The sequence below is a fragment of the Takifugu rubripes genome, chromosome 16, assembly GCF_901000725.2.
Source record: "Takifugu rubripes chromosome 16, fTakRub1.2, whole genome shotgun sequence".
Lineage (NCBI taxonomy): Eukaryota > Metazoa > Chordata > Actinopteri > Tetraodontiformes > Tetraodontidae > Takifugu > Takifugu rubripes.
The window spans coordinates 6,020,808-6,038,282 of record NC_042300.1 but is presented as its reverse complement, the minus strand read 5'-3'; the positions used below and the strand labels follow the sequence as shown (position 1 = coordinate 6,038,282).

Sequence of the window (17,475 nt, the reverse complement as noted above, 5' to 3'; positions counted from 1 at the left end):
CGATGGAAGAGTGTGGCTGTTGCTGATAGAGGCTATCAGTGGCAGACACACTCCACAAAACAACCAGTGTTGCGATAAAAGTCCCAGGAAGCTTTGTTCCATACACAACCGTGCTCGCACACACACAAGGTAATAATCACAAACAGCCTATAGGATGAAAGGCACATGCTGGTCCATACAAAGCTCTGTCACACGGCTCGCTTTGGACACCCAGAGTGGCGACAAACTCTCATGCTGGCCACCAGATTCCTCTCAAGCAATCAAGGCAGCCACTCGTGGTGCAGCGCAGTAAGAGATACTGAGGGTGTGCGTGCTGCCTGCGACAGAAAGCAGAGCAGAGCGGGATGACAGAGAAAGCAGAGCAGCTTCCTTCATCTGTCCATCATCCTCTGTTGTTCTGGCTGGCTCTCGTCTTTGGGATGTTTTGTGGCTGGACTTTCTCACACCGTCCCCCCCGTCCACTCGCCCTGGCCTCTCCCCTCTGTCTCGGCCTCCGCTCTTTTGGACGCGTGCCTCTCCGTTGCTTGGATTTTCTCCTGAACTGAGGTGCAACCCAATCCAGCCACCGGCCCTTTTAAAAAAACAAGATTCAGAGGATTCTTCCTGCTTTCATCTCTTTGCTAATGATATCTAAACCCACTCTTCTTGCTGCATGATGCAGATTTCTCTCATGTTGCAGCAAAAGCCCAATATAACCTACAAGAGCTGATTAAAAGTCACGTTTCAGCGCACGCATGCTGTTTCGGGAACCCCCGACCCCCCCTTTGACTCTTATTTCTTCCATTGCCTTCACTGAGAGACCTTTGCAACTGCTTTTGCAATTTGAAGTCAGGATGAACCAGACAGCGATGATAGAGATTCATTTTCTTTCAGGCAAAATCATCGGTCTCTCCCTCCAGTGTCATCCCTTTCTTCCCCACCCCTCCCCTTTAAACACAGCTCCATCACCCCCCCTGACGAACTCCTGCTCATTTTTCTGTCGTCTTTTCCAGGGGTTTTTTTCCCCGACGCAAACCAAGGTTGTCAGACACGATTTCATTGACCGGCAGGTCCTTGCTGCATCTGTCAGGGGCCGGAGGAGTTCAACACTGCACGTATCACTCCCAAAGCAAAGCATTTTCAACAAATATGCATCGCCTAAGCCATGAATATTATTGCCTTGCTGAATTTTTAAACAAGCCTGTGTCAACAACAAAACAAACCCATTTGTCTTAGAACATCCTCGTACAGCCACCAGATTTGATTTGTAGTCATATGAGAGCTCATTCAGAGCTCAGAACTGTTCACTCTGCTCGTAATGTTCAAATCAAGCAGAACACAGTGACACTCTGGAGTTAATCTGCGTAAAAAGTTTCGCAGATTATAGCTCGTCTGACTATAGCTCGTCTGCTACTGCACCCCCGGAAACTAATTCTCCTTTTCTTAAAGCGAACCAGCTGTTCCGACTCTTGAATAAGACTCTTAGAGATGTGCTCTAATTTAAGGTTTCTCTGAGACACTTTTCCTCCCTGCCCCTAAGAAATTGTAAGTACTTTCAATTTGATACCTTCTCCCCATCCTCTAAAATAAATTGACTTTTTGGGTGAAAGGAGGGCTGCTGACCCACATTTGCGACACGCTTAGTCGTTCGAGCGGAAATGGAAAGAGGAGAGGCAGTCAGGAATAAAGGCACATTTAGGAATAAACAACACAGGGATAGCTTGGAAATTCAGATGAGATACATGCAGATTCCTGAGAAGTGTCCACTTTATAGGTTGCTGAGAAACTATTCCCACATCAACAACAGCCGAGTAAAACAATATCAGGGTTTTATCACCTAAATAACACATTTAATCTGATTAAAGTGCTTGATATTATCTCCCCTCCTGCGTCTCATGTGTGCAAGATGTTCAGGATTCCTGAGAGAGCAAGAGGTGCTAATAACAATCCCCATAGGTTGACTATCTAATGGTAAGAAACATTGTATTTACCATCCCATTGTTACTTTACCTGAGTCTATTTGAAGGAGAGAAGAATGCACCCATTCAAATACGCCCACTCGAACGATTATGGTCATTCATTCACTTGCAGGGTGCAAGAGAAATTGCTTAAGAGCCAAAATACTTGTAATTACCTTTTACGCAAATGAAGCTGCCAGTAGAAAGAATGAAGTGAACAGGGGCCTTGAATGGATACGAAAAATAGAGCTCATAGGCGAAAGAGGGGAAATGAAGAAGGATTACGCACACTTATGTACGTTAACAGGTTATTACTGTGTTTATCCAGCGCATTACGGGTATGCTACTGATTCATGATAAAATGAGGCATTCAAGTAAATAAAAACACTCCTGAACTAAACTGATGATGGCTAAGTGATCTAAAATGGACCAGACCATCACTAAGTGGTGTCCTTGTAAACGATGCTTTCACTAGTTTTGTTTATTAGCATCTCTTTGTAAGTGAACGTGAGCGTTTTGCCAGCGTTTCACAAAGATCCTTAAATCTGTTCATTGCGGTTTATCAACTGTACAATGTTTTTAATGAAACAACTGATTTGTGATTATGTGTTTTTAAGACACTTCAGGATTTACTGGACCTATCGCCAGAGAGCTGAACTTTTAAGGCCGTTATTGGAATCAAATTTCTAAAACTGCAAAATTGATATGAGCATGACCTCATATCAATTAGAAACACCTGACTTATTAGCATTACTGTAAAGATACAATGGTACTCACAGACATACTAATGCACATAGCTAAGAGAACCATGTGACAGGACTGTTGTTGGTTTGAATCCTCAGACTCAGGTAGGGAACTAATGGTTCCCACCCTTTGAGTCTTGCTCTTAATTATCTACATTTCCCTGTATGCCTTTTAATGTATATGAAACAATAAAATGTAACTTAACTAAGTGGTAGCAAACAGTTGTATTGGCAATGATGCATTTATTATACATTAAAATGAAGAAACGGCGCATGTTTGGCAGCACCAGCATCACAACAAACACGTGCAGCACAGGGTTGTGCTCCCTCCAAGCTTTTGCTCCAAAGGCTGGTATGAAACAGGAAGGAAGCGCGTCTCTTAGTGAGCGCTCGTCTGCAGCACAGCTTCAAAGTCTTTTGGCTGAATGTCTTTATTTGAAAGGACTCCCTGAGGAAAGCAGCCACCTGGCTCAGTAAAGCAACGGCAGTCAAATCGCAGCAGCAGGAGGGTTTGAGGACTTTGCAGTATCAGGAATCAAGCTGCACTGGGTTGGATTGTCATAGCAACTGGGCTGGGTTTGAAGTTAAAATAAGGAGGAAGGAGAAGTCCGTCTCTTTGAACACAAGTTCCTTCATTTTCCTCCATAACTAACCATAACTGTAATGCAACACAAGGCGTCAGTGTTTACGTGTTTAATCTGGAAATGTTCAACCTGAATTGATTCAGCAGTGAATCAGTGTCCAAGAGCTGCGTCTCCACGTGATGCTACGCAAGTGCACCATGTTGTTTTGATGCTGTTTTTGACAGATGCGACTCCGCCGCAGAAGCCGCTCAGGTAGAAGAGGTAATTAGACAGCTGATTTACATCACGGTCACAGATCAGCTTCTTGCTGCCTCTGCTGTGACATGACATCAATTGTCAGAGGACCTACGGATATATATATATATCAATAAAGGTGTCTTCTCTCTCTCTCTCTCTCTCTCTATATATATATATATATACTGTGTATACTGTATATATACAGTATATATATATATATACACATACATATATATGGCTGATATCGAGTAAACATACCAGTGGCTGGAAAAGGCCGGACTGAAAGACAGCACAGAGGCACTACTCATGGCTGCACAAGAACAGGCCCTGAGCACCAGAGCAATAGAGGCCAGGGTCTACCATACCAGACAGGACCCCAGGTGTAGGCTGTGTGGAGATGCCTCTGAGACAGTCCAGCATATCACAGCAGGGTGCAAGATGTTGGAAGACAGGGCATACATGGAGCGGCATAACCAGGTGGCTGGCATAGTGTACAGGAACATCTGCACTGAGTATGGACTGGAGGTCCCAGGGACCAGGTGGGAGACACCCCCGAAAGTGCTGGAGAACAAGATCCTGTGGGACTTCCAGATCCAGACCGACAAGATGGTGGTGGCCAATCAGCCTGACATAGTGGTGGTGGATAAACACCAGGAGACAGTGGTGGTGATAGTAGCAATCCCAGGTGATAGCAACATCAGAAAGAAGGAACACGAGAAGCTGGAGAAGTACCAAGGGCTGAAAGAGGAGATACCAGGAAGATCCTGTGCAGAACCCTCAGACTCCCAGGCCTCTGGTAGAGGACCCGAGTCCAAAGGAAGGAGGTACACACACACACCCTTATATATACATATATATGTATATATGTGTATATGTACGAATTATGTACAAACACATGCGCACACACAGAACTGAAACAGAAGAGCATCTGTGTCGTGGGGAATTTAACTGAAGACACAGGAGGCATTTTATTGGTCACAGTGTTTAGTCATAGGGCAGCTTTGTCTTTTTCAAGTGTGCTCACTACCATCAGCCTGCGCTGGCTTCACTTTGTGGCATTACCAGACTGGCCAAGGGGGGTAAGACGTACCTAACGAAGCTGACGTTGACTGACTCAGCCAAGCAGAGATGCACAGTTGAACCGACAGCTCCGCTCTGTCTCAGCCGTGCAAATATCTGACTGACAGCTACAACAGCAGAGGCCAGGCTGCTGTGCATTTAAATCTATTCATATCATGACTGACATGTTGAAACTTCAGCAGAAGCTGCTCCCCGCGGCCTATAAACTACAAAGCTTCACAGACAATTTATGGAATCATTCTGAATGGCCAAGGCTCGTTTTTGCTTATTTACTGGCAGTGATCAAATTACTCCCAGTTGCCTCAGAGGATGTAAGGAACATCGGGTTTGTAATATACCGATATTTTAATTTAGTCCTCACACACAGCGAAGCATCAGTCAATTTAGTCTGGCGGTTGGGAAAGATTAGCCATTAATCTGATTATAATGACAATTATTAAAAATGGAATTTAATTAAGGAAAAAAGGGATGTGAAGTGGTTACCAATAGAGTTCTGCGTGTCTCCGCAAGTATTGTTTTTCCAGAAGCAGGCAGGTAATAATGGAAACTGAATCGGCGTATATTGAGATGATACGAGGGTGAAAACATGATAAAAATGGGGCAGTTGAGGCACATCTTTACTGCTACTGTCTACTGAGCAGAGACAAAGTCAATTTTCCGGCGTGCACCTCAGCGCTTTGCATCACAATTTTATTTAGCTCCTTCTTTGACGCCAGGAGGACAACCTCACATTTTTGAAGCGGATCTCAAAGGAACGTAAAAAACAGCTGGAGGCAGGCAGCGTCATTTTCATCTGGGGTAAGTCCGTCCTGCCTCATTCACTCTCCGCTCATGTGACCATGTGCGACGCTCCCCGTCAGGTGGCGGGCTGAATTTGGCGTGAGCGGTGGTGGATGAAAACACGCTAACATAATGGAGATGATTTTTGAATAATCGGTGCAGAAATGGGCCAGCAGAAATGTTATAAATACCTGGACCCAGGAGACAAAGAGAAGCCCAATCATCCTCTCTACTACGCAGTCATATTTTAAACAGCCGGTCAATGTCGCAGCTGAGTGCGCCCACCTGAGCCGTCAAATGTGCACAGGCCCTCGCATGTGTTGATTATTGCGTTTGTAGAACCAGCTACAGTTAATAGGCACAGCCCCCAAATCTTTTTTTTTTTTTTAAACCTTTCTTGTATTATAAGATTGTCAAGAATGGCATAGATATTTATGAAACACACCCTTATCAAATTAAATGAAACATTCACGTTCCTCATTGAGAAGTATCACGCTGAGTATCGTGCCACTGTTATCAAGCGGGTACCTGCAGGCCACCACACGTCATCACCAGCAGCTAAGAGCTGTGTAATTGATTCGGTTTATCACTGGAGTCCAGGCTACCTGAACTGGCCAGTCAGAGCTGTATCCCCTCCCCATAAATCACCTCCGCAACCGTGGCGGACTCGAGCAAGGCACTAAGACTGAGCTGCGTTAGCACCAGCGGTGACTTTAATCTTCCTGAGAGCTTCCAGCAGACAAAAAAGAGGCTTTTTTCTGTATCTGTGGATCTATGCATTGTGCCTCCATTTGCTGGTGAGAGGAAATGAACACAACTGTGTCCTTCCTCCTTCTCAGCGCTAAATGCTCTGCCTGAAAACTGGCTCAGTGCAGCAGGTCAATCAGAGAACAAGGAGGGAAAACAGGCAACTCGTGTGCAAACAAAGCCCTCTGAAGTCACAGATGAACTGCTAATCCAATCGGGTTTTAACACTTTTCTTTTCCTGATCGACTCCCAGCTTGGATAAAGAACGAATCACTCCGTGGCACCAACGCCGGCCACAGTTGCTCTGGATTACAGTTGTATCCTGCTACACATGCAGATTTATATTTTTTTGTGTCTGGGCTGTCTGAGCCAGGATGCTGTTCATGTCGCCAATAAAAACTAGAAAATGGGGCGGGATGTCCTTATTTTCTATTTCACTGAAGAGCACATTTGCTCCTCTAAAGCAGCGTTGAAGGAGGGGCTGACTTAACTCTAAGTACCAACAGTAGCGGCCAATAAAGCCTCAATAGAGCGACATCTAAGGTCAATATCAATAACACAGCCGTGACCTTTTACTTAAGCTTCACATCCATTTTGTGTTGACTACAAAGCCGATGGTGGATGCTGGAACAGTTGGGGTGCCTTATGTAATCGATTTCATCTTGTGAAAGGATTCGATTAAAAAAGGGGGAAAGAAAAGCTGGATTTACAGATGAAAAGGTGCCGAAGCTCTTAATTTGTATAACAACGTGTTTTGTATCTCCATAAAAAGGGGCCAAAGCTGATTTCTTTCCCCCTTTAATCCTTTTTCACTTGACAACAGAAACACATTCAATATTTTGAGGTCCTCACTGGAACACACACCCACACACCCACACACACACATACAAACAATGTCAATTGACCATGATTTGGTTTTGTTGGCTGCCACTTTAAGAAGAAAAATCTGCGCCTTGAAGAAAACAGACCTGCGACCATAACCATCAGTTAGGGGAAACAGAAGACGTTGCACAAGTGAGGATTCTTGTAAGTGTATTTCTAGCGATTCAAGTGACCGACTTTAGCCTCCAAACTGGATGCAGCCCAACAGCTGGCGAGATAGATTTGTTCTAAAACCCAATTTGAAGAAAGAAAAATAAACGTGGTGTGTTTTTCTTCTAACCTCAAACATGAAGCAGCAGTCGGGTTTTCTGGACGCGCCACCAGATTTAGTCAAAGATCGCAAATCAGTTATATTTAATTGATATTAAAGCTTAAAAGGCCGTTGGTTTAGGGGCTGAGCAATGCAAAGACTAATCTCTGTGCAGGGTGAAACAACATATGTTCATTTAAATAATGTAAAATAATAAATCGCACACATGCAGGATTTATTGATCAAAGATGGCCTTAGAAATGATGACTTTCAACACTTAAAGCATCAAAGCAGAGGTCCGGGGTCCAGAAAGACTCATAATGTAAATTAATTACATGTCCATTTCTCAATATCTTCATCTTCTGTCTGACTGTTTGACTCCATCTCTGCTTCTCATAATACTGGCACAGATGACACGGAGCCTCCGTGTGGCACATCATAACTTGGCAGAGGTCACAATTCACTCTCAGCAGATTGGCTGCAGATTTATACCTCATCTCTCACCACGATATGGCAGAGGAAGAGGAGCGGCGGCAACAGTAATCACACAAAATTGCTGAGCTGGGAGAACAGATGTGCGACTCCGGCTACGACGGTGCAGAGAATAGGGCGCGCGTCTGCATCTGAGAAAGTGTGCATTTGGATTAACGCAGGACAGCCGTCCTCCTTCCCCGGATCGGTTCGGTCCAAGGCCCGACGCTCGCCAGCTGCCAACACTGCGAGGCTGGTTTTGGCCAGGGACGGACTGACTGTCACCTCTGAACATCATTCAGAGCCATATGCTGATTGTCCACCGGCCGGCCGGAATTTGGCACGCTAGAGAAACATAAATCTCCCAAGAGAAGCATTCATCCTTCAGTCCTGCTCAGGAGAACACACACACACATGCACACACACACACAGAAACAATGATATCAGTTTCAGCTGGTCACATTCTCCAGAATAGGAGCGGGGGCTGAAGTGACATTTCAAAGGTGTGTGCTGTCGCATGGCAACTAAACCATAAACGCCGTTAATTTGCCTGAGTCAGTCCACCTCTACAGTGTTGAATTATATCTCCGCCCACTGAAAACAAGCTCGACCAACTGAGGGACAAATTATTTTTAACCTGCAAATGAAGCACCTGTTCCTGCTCGGACATTATAGGAATGTTTGTGTGTGTGTGTGTGTGTGTGTATGTCTGTCTACATATGTGACTGTGCAATGCATGGGCATGTAAATGTGCTTTAGGTAAGCCGGAGATACACACTTGAATGTCTGGCTGTAAATACCTCAGCTTGATCTGTGGTTACCATGGCACTGCCACAGCAAAGGCTGGAAATAGTGACTAATTTGATCCCATTAATGGTTTATGTCAAGATGTTCTAAAGGCACATGCTGGCCGAGAATCCTTTACTTGTTTGGTTTTCCTGAACCAAATCAGTTGCTGGAAGGTTAACAGTTCCGCTCACGGAAGACAAGCTGTCGGGCTGCAAGTGATATTTTTAAATAATTAAATAGTGTATTTATAAATTCACCAATGCTTTCTACACAAACCAAACATCCGACTCCAACGAGGAAGCGAACCAGTGTGTTTTACTTCCTTGTTCACGTCCAATTTTAATCAAATACAGGGAAAATGCTAATCTGTGTGCTTCAGAAACGTGAGATCTGTGATTTAATAACCAACTAAACGCGACCATACTGCTTCACAGAGAGGACAAAGGCTTTTTTTAGACACACTTGTGTTATTGCAGGAAATTTGACCATGTGCTAATCATTTACATCAACTGTTTTGTTTGAAATGATGTCACAAATGTGACAGATTCGCCATCATTATCATTTTTGCGTGTGTATATTCGAGGTCCAAGAGAGGATGCAGGCACCTAAAGAGACAGCCAAGTCCTCAGAGCAAACGCATACAAACATTTGAGACTTATGGCAGTTTACAAAACACAGCAGTGTGCAAAAATAGTAGCATCAATCACACCCAATCACCTGCATCTGTATCTGTTCACACATGAAAAGGTAAGCATTTGATGACGATCTAAGCATAATATTACCATAACCTTAACAGGAATAGCACTGTTTAGTCCAGGGAGGGTAACAGTGAATCACAATAACAAACTTTTATCCTGACAGACTAATCAAGTATTAATGAATGTCTAATTGACCTTCTGCCAACTTTTCCACCATAGAAAACTTTATTTTTAAATTGAAGCTGTATTATTGGTGCAGCAGGCAGATCTGTGAATGTTGTGCTTCTGTCAGAGTTAAAAGAGGTCAGAAATCCTGGGATAGTCAAGGATGGAAGAGTGTGATCCAATGGAGAACCTCTACTATTAAAAATATGACAAATGCTTTGATTATCACAACTAAAGCTCAGACTTTTAGAACTTAATTTAAATTCCAGCTACATGAAAGCTATTTCAGTCATACTGTTCATCATCAGATCATTTTATTTGCAGCCATATGACACTAGCAACCTAAACATTCTGAATGCTCTAAACTTGACTCCTGATGTGGTGGTCAGGTGACAATCATGTGACTGGACAGGAAATGATGGTATCACCTGTACAGCACAATGAAGAAACCAATATAAAACAAAAGAGCAATTTTCATAAGGCGTAAAATGCTTTCATTTTTGCTTATTTTTATATAAGGACTACATTTACCACTAAGGTCCAATATAACATAGCACATATGTTAAGACAACGATTTGATTTAAAATCCATTTTCCTAAAAGGCAAATAGGTTGGGTTAGACACTCAAACAGATCCTAGTTCCAAAATTCCAGAACAGTTGTAGACGGTATAGTTATTTTTATCTGTGTGGGTCTTAAAAGAGAGTCCACATTTGCAACCTGAGCAGCAACAATTTGTGTGTGAAAGTGAGAACTGTCGGTCCAGTTCTGCCCTGCTTCTAGAGAATCTGAGGAATGCTTTTACTCTGCAGGTCATCGGTTCGACTGGACACGACATCCCGTCCTGTTTGAATCAGTCTGGGGAACAGATGTGCAGGAGACAAGCACACCCAAAACCCCTCAACCTTTAAAGCCGTATGATACAGGAAACAGTAGCACAGGATGGTGCCACACTCGGGGTTTGTTATCACACGTGTATATATGTAATTTTCTGTTTATATCACTCATCAAAGGAAGCAATCTGACTCCCGGGTGGTTTTTAACAAACATTAACATGGGCCCGATGGAGAACTTCTCACAGTGAGGTAATCCGTCGCAGGTCATCTTTATCAGATCCATTCTCTGTTGTGTAAGCGAGCCCATAAAATTTAAGGTGTGTGCACGTGTAGTGAGGTGTGTGTGCAGAGGTAAAGCCTCGGTCAGCACTCCTGTCTATTGCTGCTGTGAAATACTCTCATCTCAGCTAACATAAAATCAATGGGGGCTATTAATTAGTCTACCTCTGGCTGCCTTTGCTGATACAGTTATACATACAAACAGAGCAGGAATGCAGTACAACGGGCAAACTGTTGAGGGACGGAGCAGAAAGGCAGCTTCATGCTGAAGCTGCGAGAGCAAACAGGCGGACCTGGAACAATCCTGGACACCCACGTCTGCTGTGAGGTGCTCCACAAGGTTATAGAAACGTTCCCGACCTTGATCCTATGACACTCTGTGCCAAAACCAGGGAGGAGGACAAAACACAATGCGCTATGGAATATTCTCACGAGTGTCAGGTGAGGCAGCGCAGGTGCAGCAGTTCAGATTTCTATCACCTTTTCCCAGCAGCATTGATGCACTGGCTGAAATCACAATACAGTGTGCTACTGAGCATAAGGATGAAATGTGGGTGCGTGAAAACGAATTGGCTGTTCTTAAATTGGGAAGAATTGGCGCAAGTTAAGCTGGGAGAATTTTAAGTTAAACACAATGAGAGTTAAAATTAGACTTAAAATCATTGGCAAGGAGAAGAGCTGAGGAGCAGCAACGGCAGCAAAAGTCCAACTAAAATGTCAGGTACACACTTTGCGGGTGAAATCACCCTGTAAGCACATCTCAGGGTACTGGGACTAAAGTCTCTGCCCCCCCCCCTGCTTCCGTTGGCCAATCAAATGTACGCAGTGGACAGAGTCCAAGAGGAACGCCTCGTCCCTCATAGCGTCATGTAAACACTTCAAACATGTGCATTAAGGCCCAAGTGGGAAAAAAGCAGAAGCAATATGGACACTTCAAAACGTGTGGGATCAGAACAGCTTTATGTGCAGTGTTCTCACCTTGTTTTGGTCGGTCCAGTACAAGAAGTAACCTTTAGGGTCCACTGTTAAGGTCACTGGGGTCACTGTGGTGGAATCCTGGATGAAAAGAAACGAAAGACATCTGAAATCAATATAAATGTCTGCTATGCGCTGCTGCCTGCGAGGGTGCGTGCACGGCTGAGCATGAGCGTGGGCCGCCTAGCGACACAAGGGGCAAACTAATGAAACGATCCCTCGGTGTCTACTCTTCCTGTAATACTGCATGTAAACCACAATCTGAAATGACATTTAAAGTACTGTTTATGTCATCAACGGGCTGCTTACAATCCTTTCCTTTTAGGGTGCTTTCCCCCACCATGAACTGGCATTGCCAGGAATGACCACAGAGCCGTGCGCATGCGTGTGTGTGTGCGTGTGTGACTCTGTGTTTGTGCCTCTGAGGCCACGGCAATCAGGGACTGCAGGTGGTTTCACAGCTGATGTTTCCATTTTCCCCCTCTTGTAACAGACAAATGCTTTCCCACAGTCCCCACTTACAAACGGCTGTAAGCCACAGACACGCACACACACATGCACGCATACACAGTTTGACCCTGAGGCGTACATGGCATTGCCAGATATTATTGGATGCTTCTATAAAAAGACAGAGCCTTTGCTTTGTGTCCACAGCGGTTGTGGTTTGGCTGAACAGTAGCATATTGTCGTCCTCCATCAGCCGGGCCTGTGAGATCAGAGGGATGGGAGCTGCATTTGCTGCACAGAACATTTTCATGAGGCTTCTAATGATGTTGCTATCAAAGCTCCGGGAGAGGACGCCACACGCTAGCCATGTCTTCCACGCTCTTCATTTCTTGGAGCAACCCTATATGCGCTAAATATGACGCGCTTAAAGGATGGAATGAAAGCATCCGAGCTGGGAGCTAGTGGACAGCAGGGGAGTGGGCATGTGCAGACAGCTATTGTTGCTCTCAATTAATTTGATATAGTCCAAATAGGACAATCATAAAGACCAATAATGGAGCCCCCTCCTTTATCGACACATGAAGGAACTGGAAAAAAAAAACCCCACAGAACGGTGGGAAAAAAATGTATGAGAGCAGTAATGAGAAAGACCGGGGTGTTTGCAATGGTGACGTTCGCTATGGCAACCCAGCATTGCTATGAAATCTATTAGAGACCCAAGAGGAATCGTTTAGGTTCTATTCACATGCTTGCACAATCTCTGCAGGCTTGATTGAATGACAAAAGATGCAGCTCATACCAATGATCTCACACGCACGCATGCACGTACGCACACACTTACATCGTGAGGGGACAGTTTGCAATTCCTCAATCACAACATCTACCCTACTTAATTTCTTCTGTCTTTTTTTTTCATATTGCTATGTGTCCCACCTTCTATGCATATATTCTTAAAAAAACAAACAAAACAACCTACAAACACACCGGCTATGCTACATACATTTATGGGCCATCTCTTCTTTAACAAATAAGCCAAGCCTCAGAAATCTTAGCGCGAGGGGGTGGTGAGAGATGTGGTGTCAGAGCAAAAGACAGAAGACGGCTCAGGCGTTGTGGGAATATGGCTAATGGCGTGAGAGCAGTCATTTTTTTTTGCAACTATCTCTTGTCAAACCTCTCCGGGGCCACTGCAAAAAACACATTAAGCCATTACAGACTCTTAGCATGGATTTCCTTCGTGGGTCTGCCATTTACAAAAACCATCAGCACTTATAACACGGTGGTGTGGAGTCCAGTGAAATTTGCTCCGATTGCTACCTCGGGCTGTGGTTATTGTGATCTTGAAGAATGATCATTAATGAAATACATTAAGAGGCAATAAAATGGGGACTGGCATGGTCAGTTACAAAACTGAACTGAAGTGGACAGAGTGGACGAGTTTATGCTACAGGCGAACACCTGAGGGAAGTAAGGGGAGATCTGAGCACATTTCTAGTCTTTATGCTAATGGATTTCTGTGATAATATCTTACTGCACACACAGCAGACACGAGCATAAGCCTCCGAGCGTCTGTGATGCACAGAGCCAACATCCTATTTCTCCTTCTTTCTTACTGCCAGTCACTGTCACCAAACTTCAAGATGGAGCTGCCAGTTTCTTAGAGGCTTTGGGTACCTGCCCATCATGCAGCCAACATTAAAGGCAAATTATGACACTCGTGGACAAATGTCCTTTGTTCAATGGACTGAAAGCACAATGCAGGGCAAATTTCCAACCACAGCGAGCTAATTTTACAGCCTCTGCAGCGGCAAATGACAGCAAAGGTGGTTGACTGTGTGACTGAATGAGCAAGATTGTCCTTTCAAGGATTCCACAAGCATCTGGAGAGCTTTTCAGATCACTTATCTGGCCTTCACAATAGCAGCCACAGCCTTAAGTGTGCGCCGAACGTCTGCGGCGCTTCTCTCCGTGGCTTCATACGGGGTGTGCTGCTCCAGCCTCATCGCACTGGCAACCGTCTGACATCCTCACAGTCTGACAAACGTACATTGTAAACAACACTCAGACTTTTATGCCCAGTCTGAAATGTTCATCTGGGCCAAATGTGTCAGTATCAGCGCCACAAATTAAAACTTATTTATGCATCTCAACATTCCCAGCCGTGCAAAGAGGGAAAATAATTAATTTAATCCTTTTAACTGATCTTTTATAAAGCCTCCTTTTCTCTCAGCTTCCCCATTTCTCTGTCATTCTTTCCATGAATTCAACCAGGAAAGAGGAAGCGCCAGTGCATGGGAAATAAAACAGAGAAAGCGTCTGTGGGCATGTCTGCATTCACGGGTGTGTGTTTTGACAGGAAGGACCCGGTGGCCACTCGCTCCTGCAGATATGCACACTCGGCCAAAGTGCAGCGCACAACAAGGTGAGTGTTATGGGAAAATACACACCTCGTGCACACCCTTCTCGCAACACACCGGCCAGAGAGCCGAAGGGTCGAGAAGACAGTCGCAACCGCTGGCAAATTCAAGCACAAGAATGACAGTTGACAGTTTTCCTAATTTAATTCACACCCTGAACACTCAAATATGAAAGATGAATATGATCAGACCGGTTAGCACGGATATGTCGCTATCATCTCATTAAATTATAGATTAAAACATCACTTATGGTACCACAGGAGCCTATGAAAACATTTGGCTTGACATCAGGAGAGATTAAATCCCAGTTTAGTCAATTCTTTCCAACATAGGTGTAAAGTTTTCAGTAAAAAAGAACCATATCTATATTCAAAAGAGATTTCAGCGAGGGGGATTCCTGCAGTTGTCAGGTGTGCAACAAATGTCAAAGTCCCTTTTACAGGGGTCTGTTTTAGTAACACTGCGGGTGACAAAGAGGCGAATTACTGTAAACTCACGCAAACTCATTTGCGCTGTGCTCAGGATTACAAGAAGGAAGCGTTGCTGTGTTGTTATGGGGGAGGCTCGGTGCAGCTTGTTTGAAGGCTGCTATTACTGGGCAGTGGCGCGCAATCAATTTTAATCAAGGTCATTTCACTTTGCACTGATAAAAGAGAGGCGAGATCGGGGTTCAAACGGTGCCGCGTTGTGACAGCGTGGCCATCAGGGCGCTGTGGCTGAAACCCAGCGTTTGCACTTGTCTTCTGATTCACAATGTTTAATTTGATATAATGTACACGCCTTCGCACGCCGGAGACTGGCCGGGCGTGCACGGACGCACACGCTGGAGATGCGGGAATGTAAACACAGCACGCCAGTCTCTTATGGCTGCTGGGTCCCTTTATACAATTAAGCGGTACCCCAGACAGCCTGTCACGGTGCGGGCTCCGCTGATTAATCTATAGGCTACTGTTGCACGAGCACAAAGATTGTGTAATACACCTTGTGGTATAGTGGTAACTGGTGACACCTCGCAAATGGGGAAACAAGAACATCAGTTTTACTTACATCATCCCATTTCATAAATTTGTTCCCCCTTCTCAGGCTCTCCGGAACGGACACCGGCTTGAGCTGCAGCGCATGAACTCCAGGCTGTGCCCCTGCCATGGACTCCACTCTTCTCGACGCACGGCGGGACTGGGAATGAGTCACTTCCCTCTCTTCTGTTCCCAAGTATCCTCCGCTCCGGTTGTATTTTGCTCTAAAGCAGGCTGACGGAAGCCCACTACTGCTGCCAGAATGTCATACCCGCAGTGACGGCAGCAGTGGCGCGTCTCGGCTTTGGAGAGCGGTGGAGGCAGACGCAAGCGCAGCGGACCGGAGGCACCAGACTGCTGACTGACTGACTGAGCGACATGCAGCCGCGGCGAAGACGACAGGAGAAAGAGAGAAAGAAAGGGACTGACAGAGGGGTAGTCTAGTTTCAAAGAGTAGAATTCTCGGGACATAAGGGACGGGATCGATACATGAAGCGGTGTAGCGCCGCCGTGTGATGGACGTGGACCCTGCTGGAAGGAGCGAGGTCGCGCAACTTTCACGTCTTGGAAATTGTTCTCAATGCATTTTGCTACTTTGCAGCGACATTTTGACCGTTATTGAGAACCACAACGGGCCAAGCTGCAATGTGGCAATTTTATTCAGTTAGATCTGATAATTCAGGTCATTTTTGCCAAGTTTCCCCATCAAATTAGCGTTTTTAAGGAGGGCACCAAATTTAGGAGCTCTGTGACCAAAGGAATTCCGTTTATAATATCCAGCAATTCATTTTAAACAGGCTCAAAGCTGGATTTATATATAAATGAAAAACATAAACATGCCCATTGGACTTTCCCCATGTGAAGGAGGATGCACATATTACATGACAAGCTTTGATGCCTAATCTAATGTAACAAGTGACTTATGGTCGTAGGTTTTTAAAATAAAGCAAATGGTTTAAATATTGTGCTTGAGAGCAACAAGGAACAAGTCTTTAGTGTTTCTAAAATAAAGATAAATGTATGGTAACCCACAACAGAATGTAACATTTTTCATTTAAATGACTGTTGAGATGAGAACAGATCCATCAGTCCAATTAAAGAATTCAAAGATATGTCACGCTTAAAGGTCCAACATTTCAGTGAGTCAGTACTTTGTCACCCCCTCTGGGATGTTTTTTTCAGACTAACTTAACGCTCCTTTCTCAATAAAAGACAGAACCCTTTGGGCCTGAACCACCCACACCCTTTATTTCCTGCCTTTTCCAAAAAAAGACAGCACGGCTTCTCCCAGCAAGTTCCCCTGTTGTGTCTCTGCGGTCCGTCGCTGGGCACCGCTGAGGTCCAGACATGTCAAAGCAGTCTTCCTGGCACTCTTCATGCAGTCGTAACACTAGTCTGACTGTGTCATTACTGACTGATCCACAATGGCGGGCCCTGACTGGTGTCATTGCTGGGCGACGGCCCGGGGAAATAGGCAAGAGCAGGAGAGGGTGATAATAAAAGGCAACAGTAACCGACTCAGTTTGGATTTATTGGGGTAGTTTTATTTTAGTTAGACAAGATTCCATAGTAAAAGCATTTGACTCTCAATGTACAAAATTTTCATTTTTAAAATGATCCTGGTTGGACAAGTTGATTTCCATCATCCTTGATCTTATCAGCCCTGAGCTGAATCATCTGTTAAATCTGCTACAGCGCTCTCAAATGAAAGCCGTTATGTAAAGGAATATAATTGGAACGTCACTGAATGAAAGAGTTTCCCTACAGCGCTTTCGCTGAGCTTTTAACATGAGCTCATCCAAGCTGACAGTGCACGTTAGCGCTGCGTCTTCCAATTTACTGAAAGAAACAAGTGTGTCATAGTGATCGGTGATGCATGAGGTAGATTTGAAGCTTGAGCTTTATATGTATTTAATAGCGTCTGTCGGGAGCCATGACGCGTCACACGCTGTGTTTTACAGTGATAGATGGAGCTCACATTTTAGAGCCAATACCAGCAAGATGCTTCAGCCTAAGCATGGACAGTGGGGTTCCCCACCTGATTAGCCTACCCACCTTCTTTGGCACTTAGCATTAACACTTTGATTAGGTGTGCACCAACTAACTTCACAAGTTTAATTAATTGAATGTTTTATATCAGGAG

General features: G+C 44.6%; 1 protein-coding gene across 2 annotated transcripts in view; it reads right to left on the bottom strand.

Moving 5' to 3' along the window:
* Positions 1-15,813, bottom strand: part of plcb1l (phospholipase C beta 1-like) — a 68,233-nt gene extending 52,420 nt beyond the window's left edge. Inside the window, exons 1-2 of one of the 2 annotated variants that reach the window (XR_003891167.1) lie at positions 15,364-15,813; positions 11,456-11,533 (exon numbers count right to left, since the gene is read on the bottom strand). Coding sequence is in view for 1 of the 2 variants with exons in the window: in XM_003971525.3 (XP_003971574.2) it covers positions 11,456-11,533; positions 15,364-15,462 (177 nt within the window). In the remaining variant the exon portion in view is untranslated. The remainder of the gene's footprint in view (positions 1-11,455; positions 11,534-15,363) is intronic. The other variant, XM_003971525.3, reaches the window with a different exon arrangement.
* Between the last annotated feature and the right edge of the window lie 1,662 nt (positions 15,814-17,475).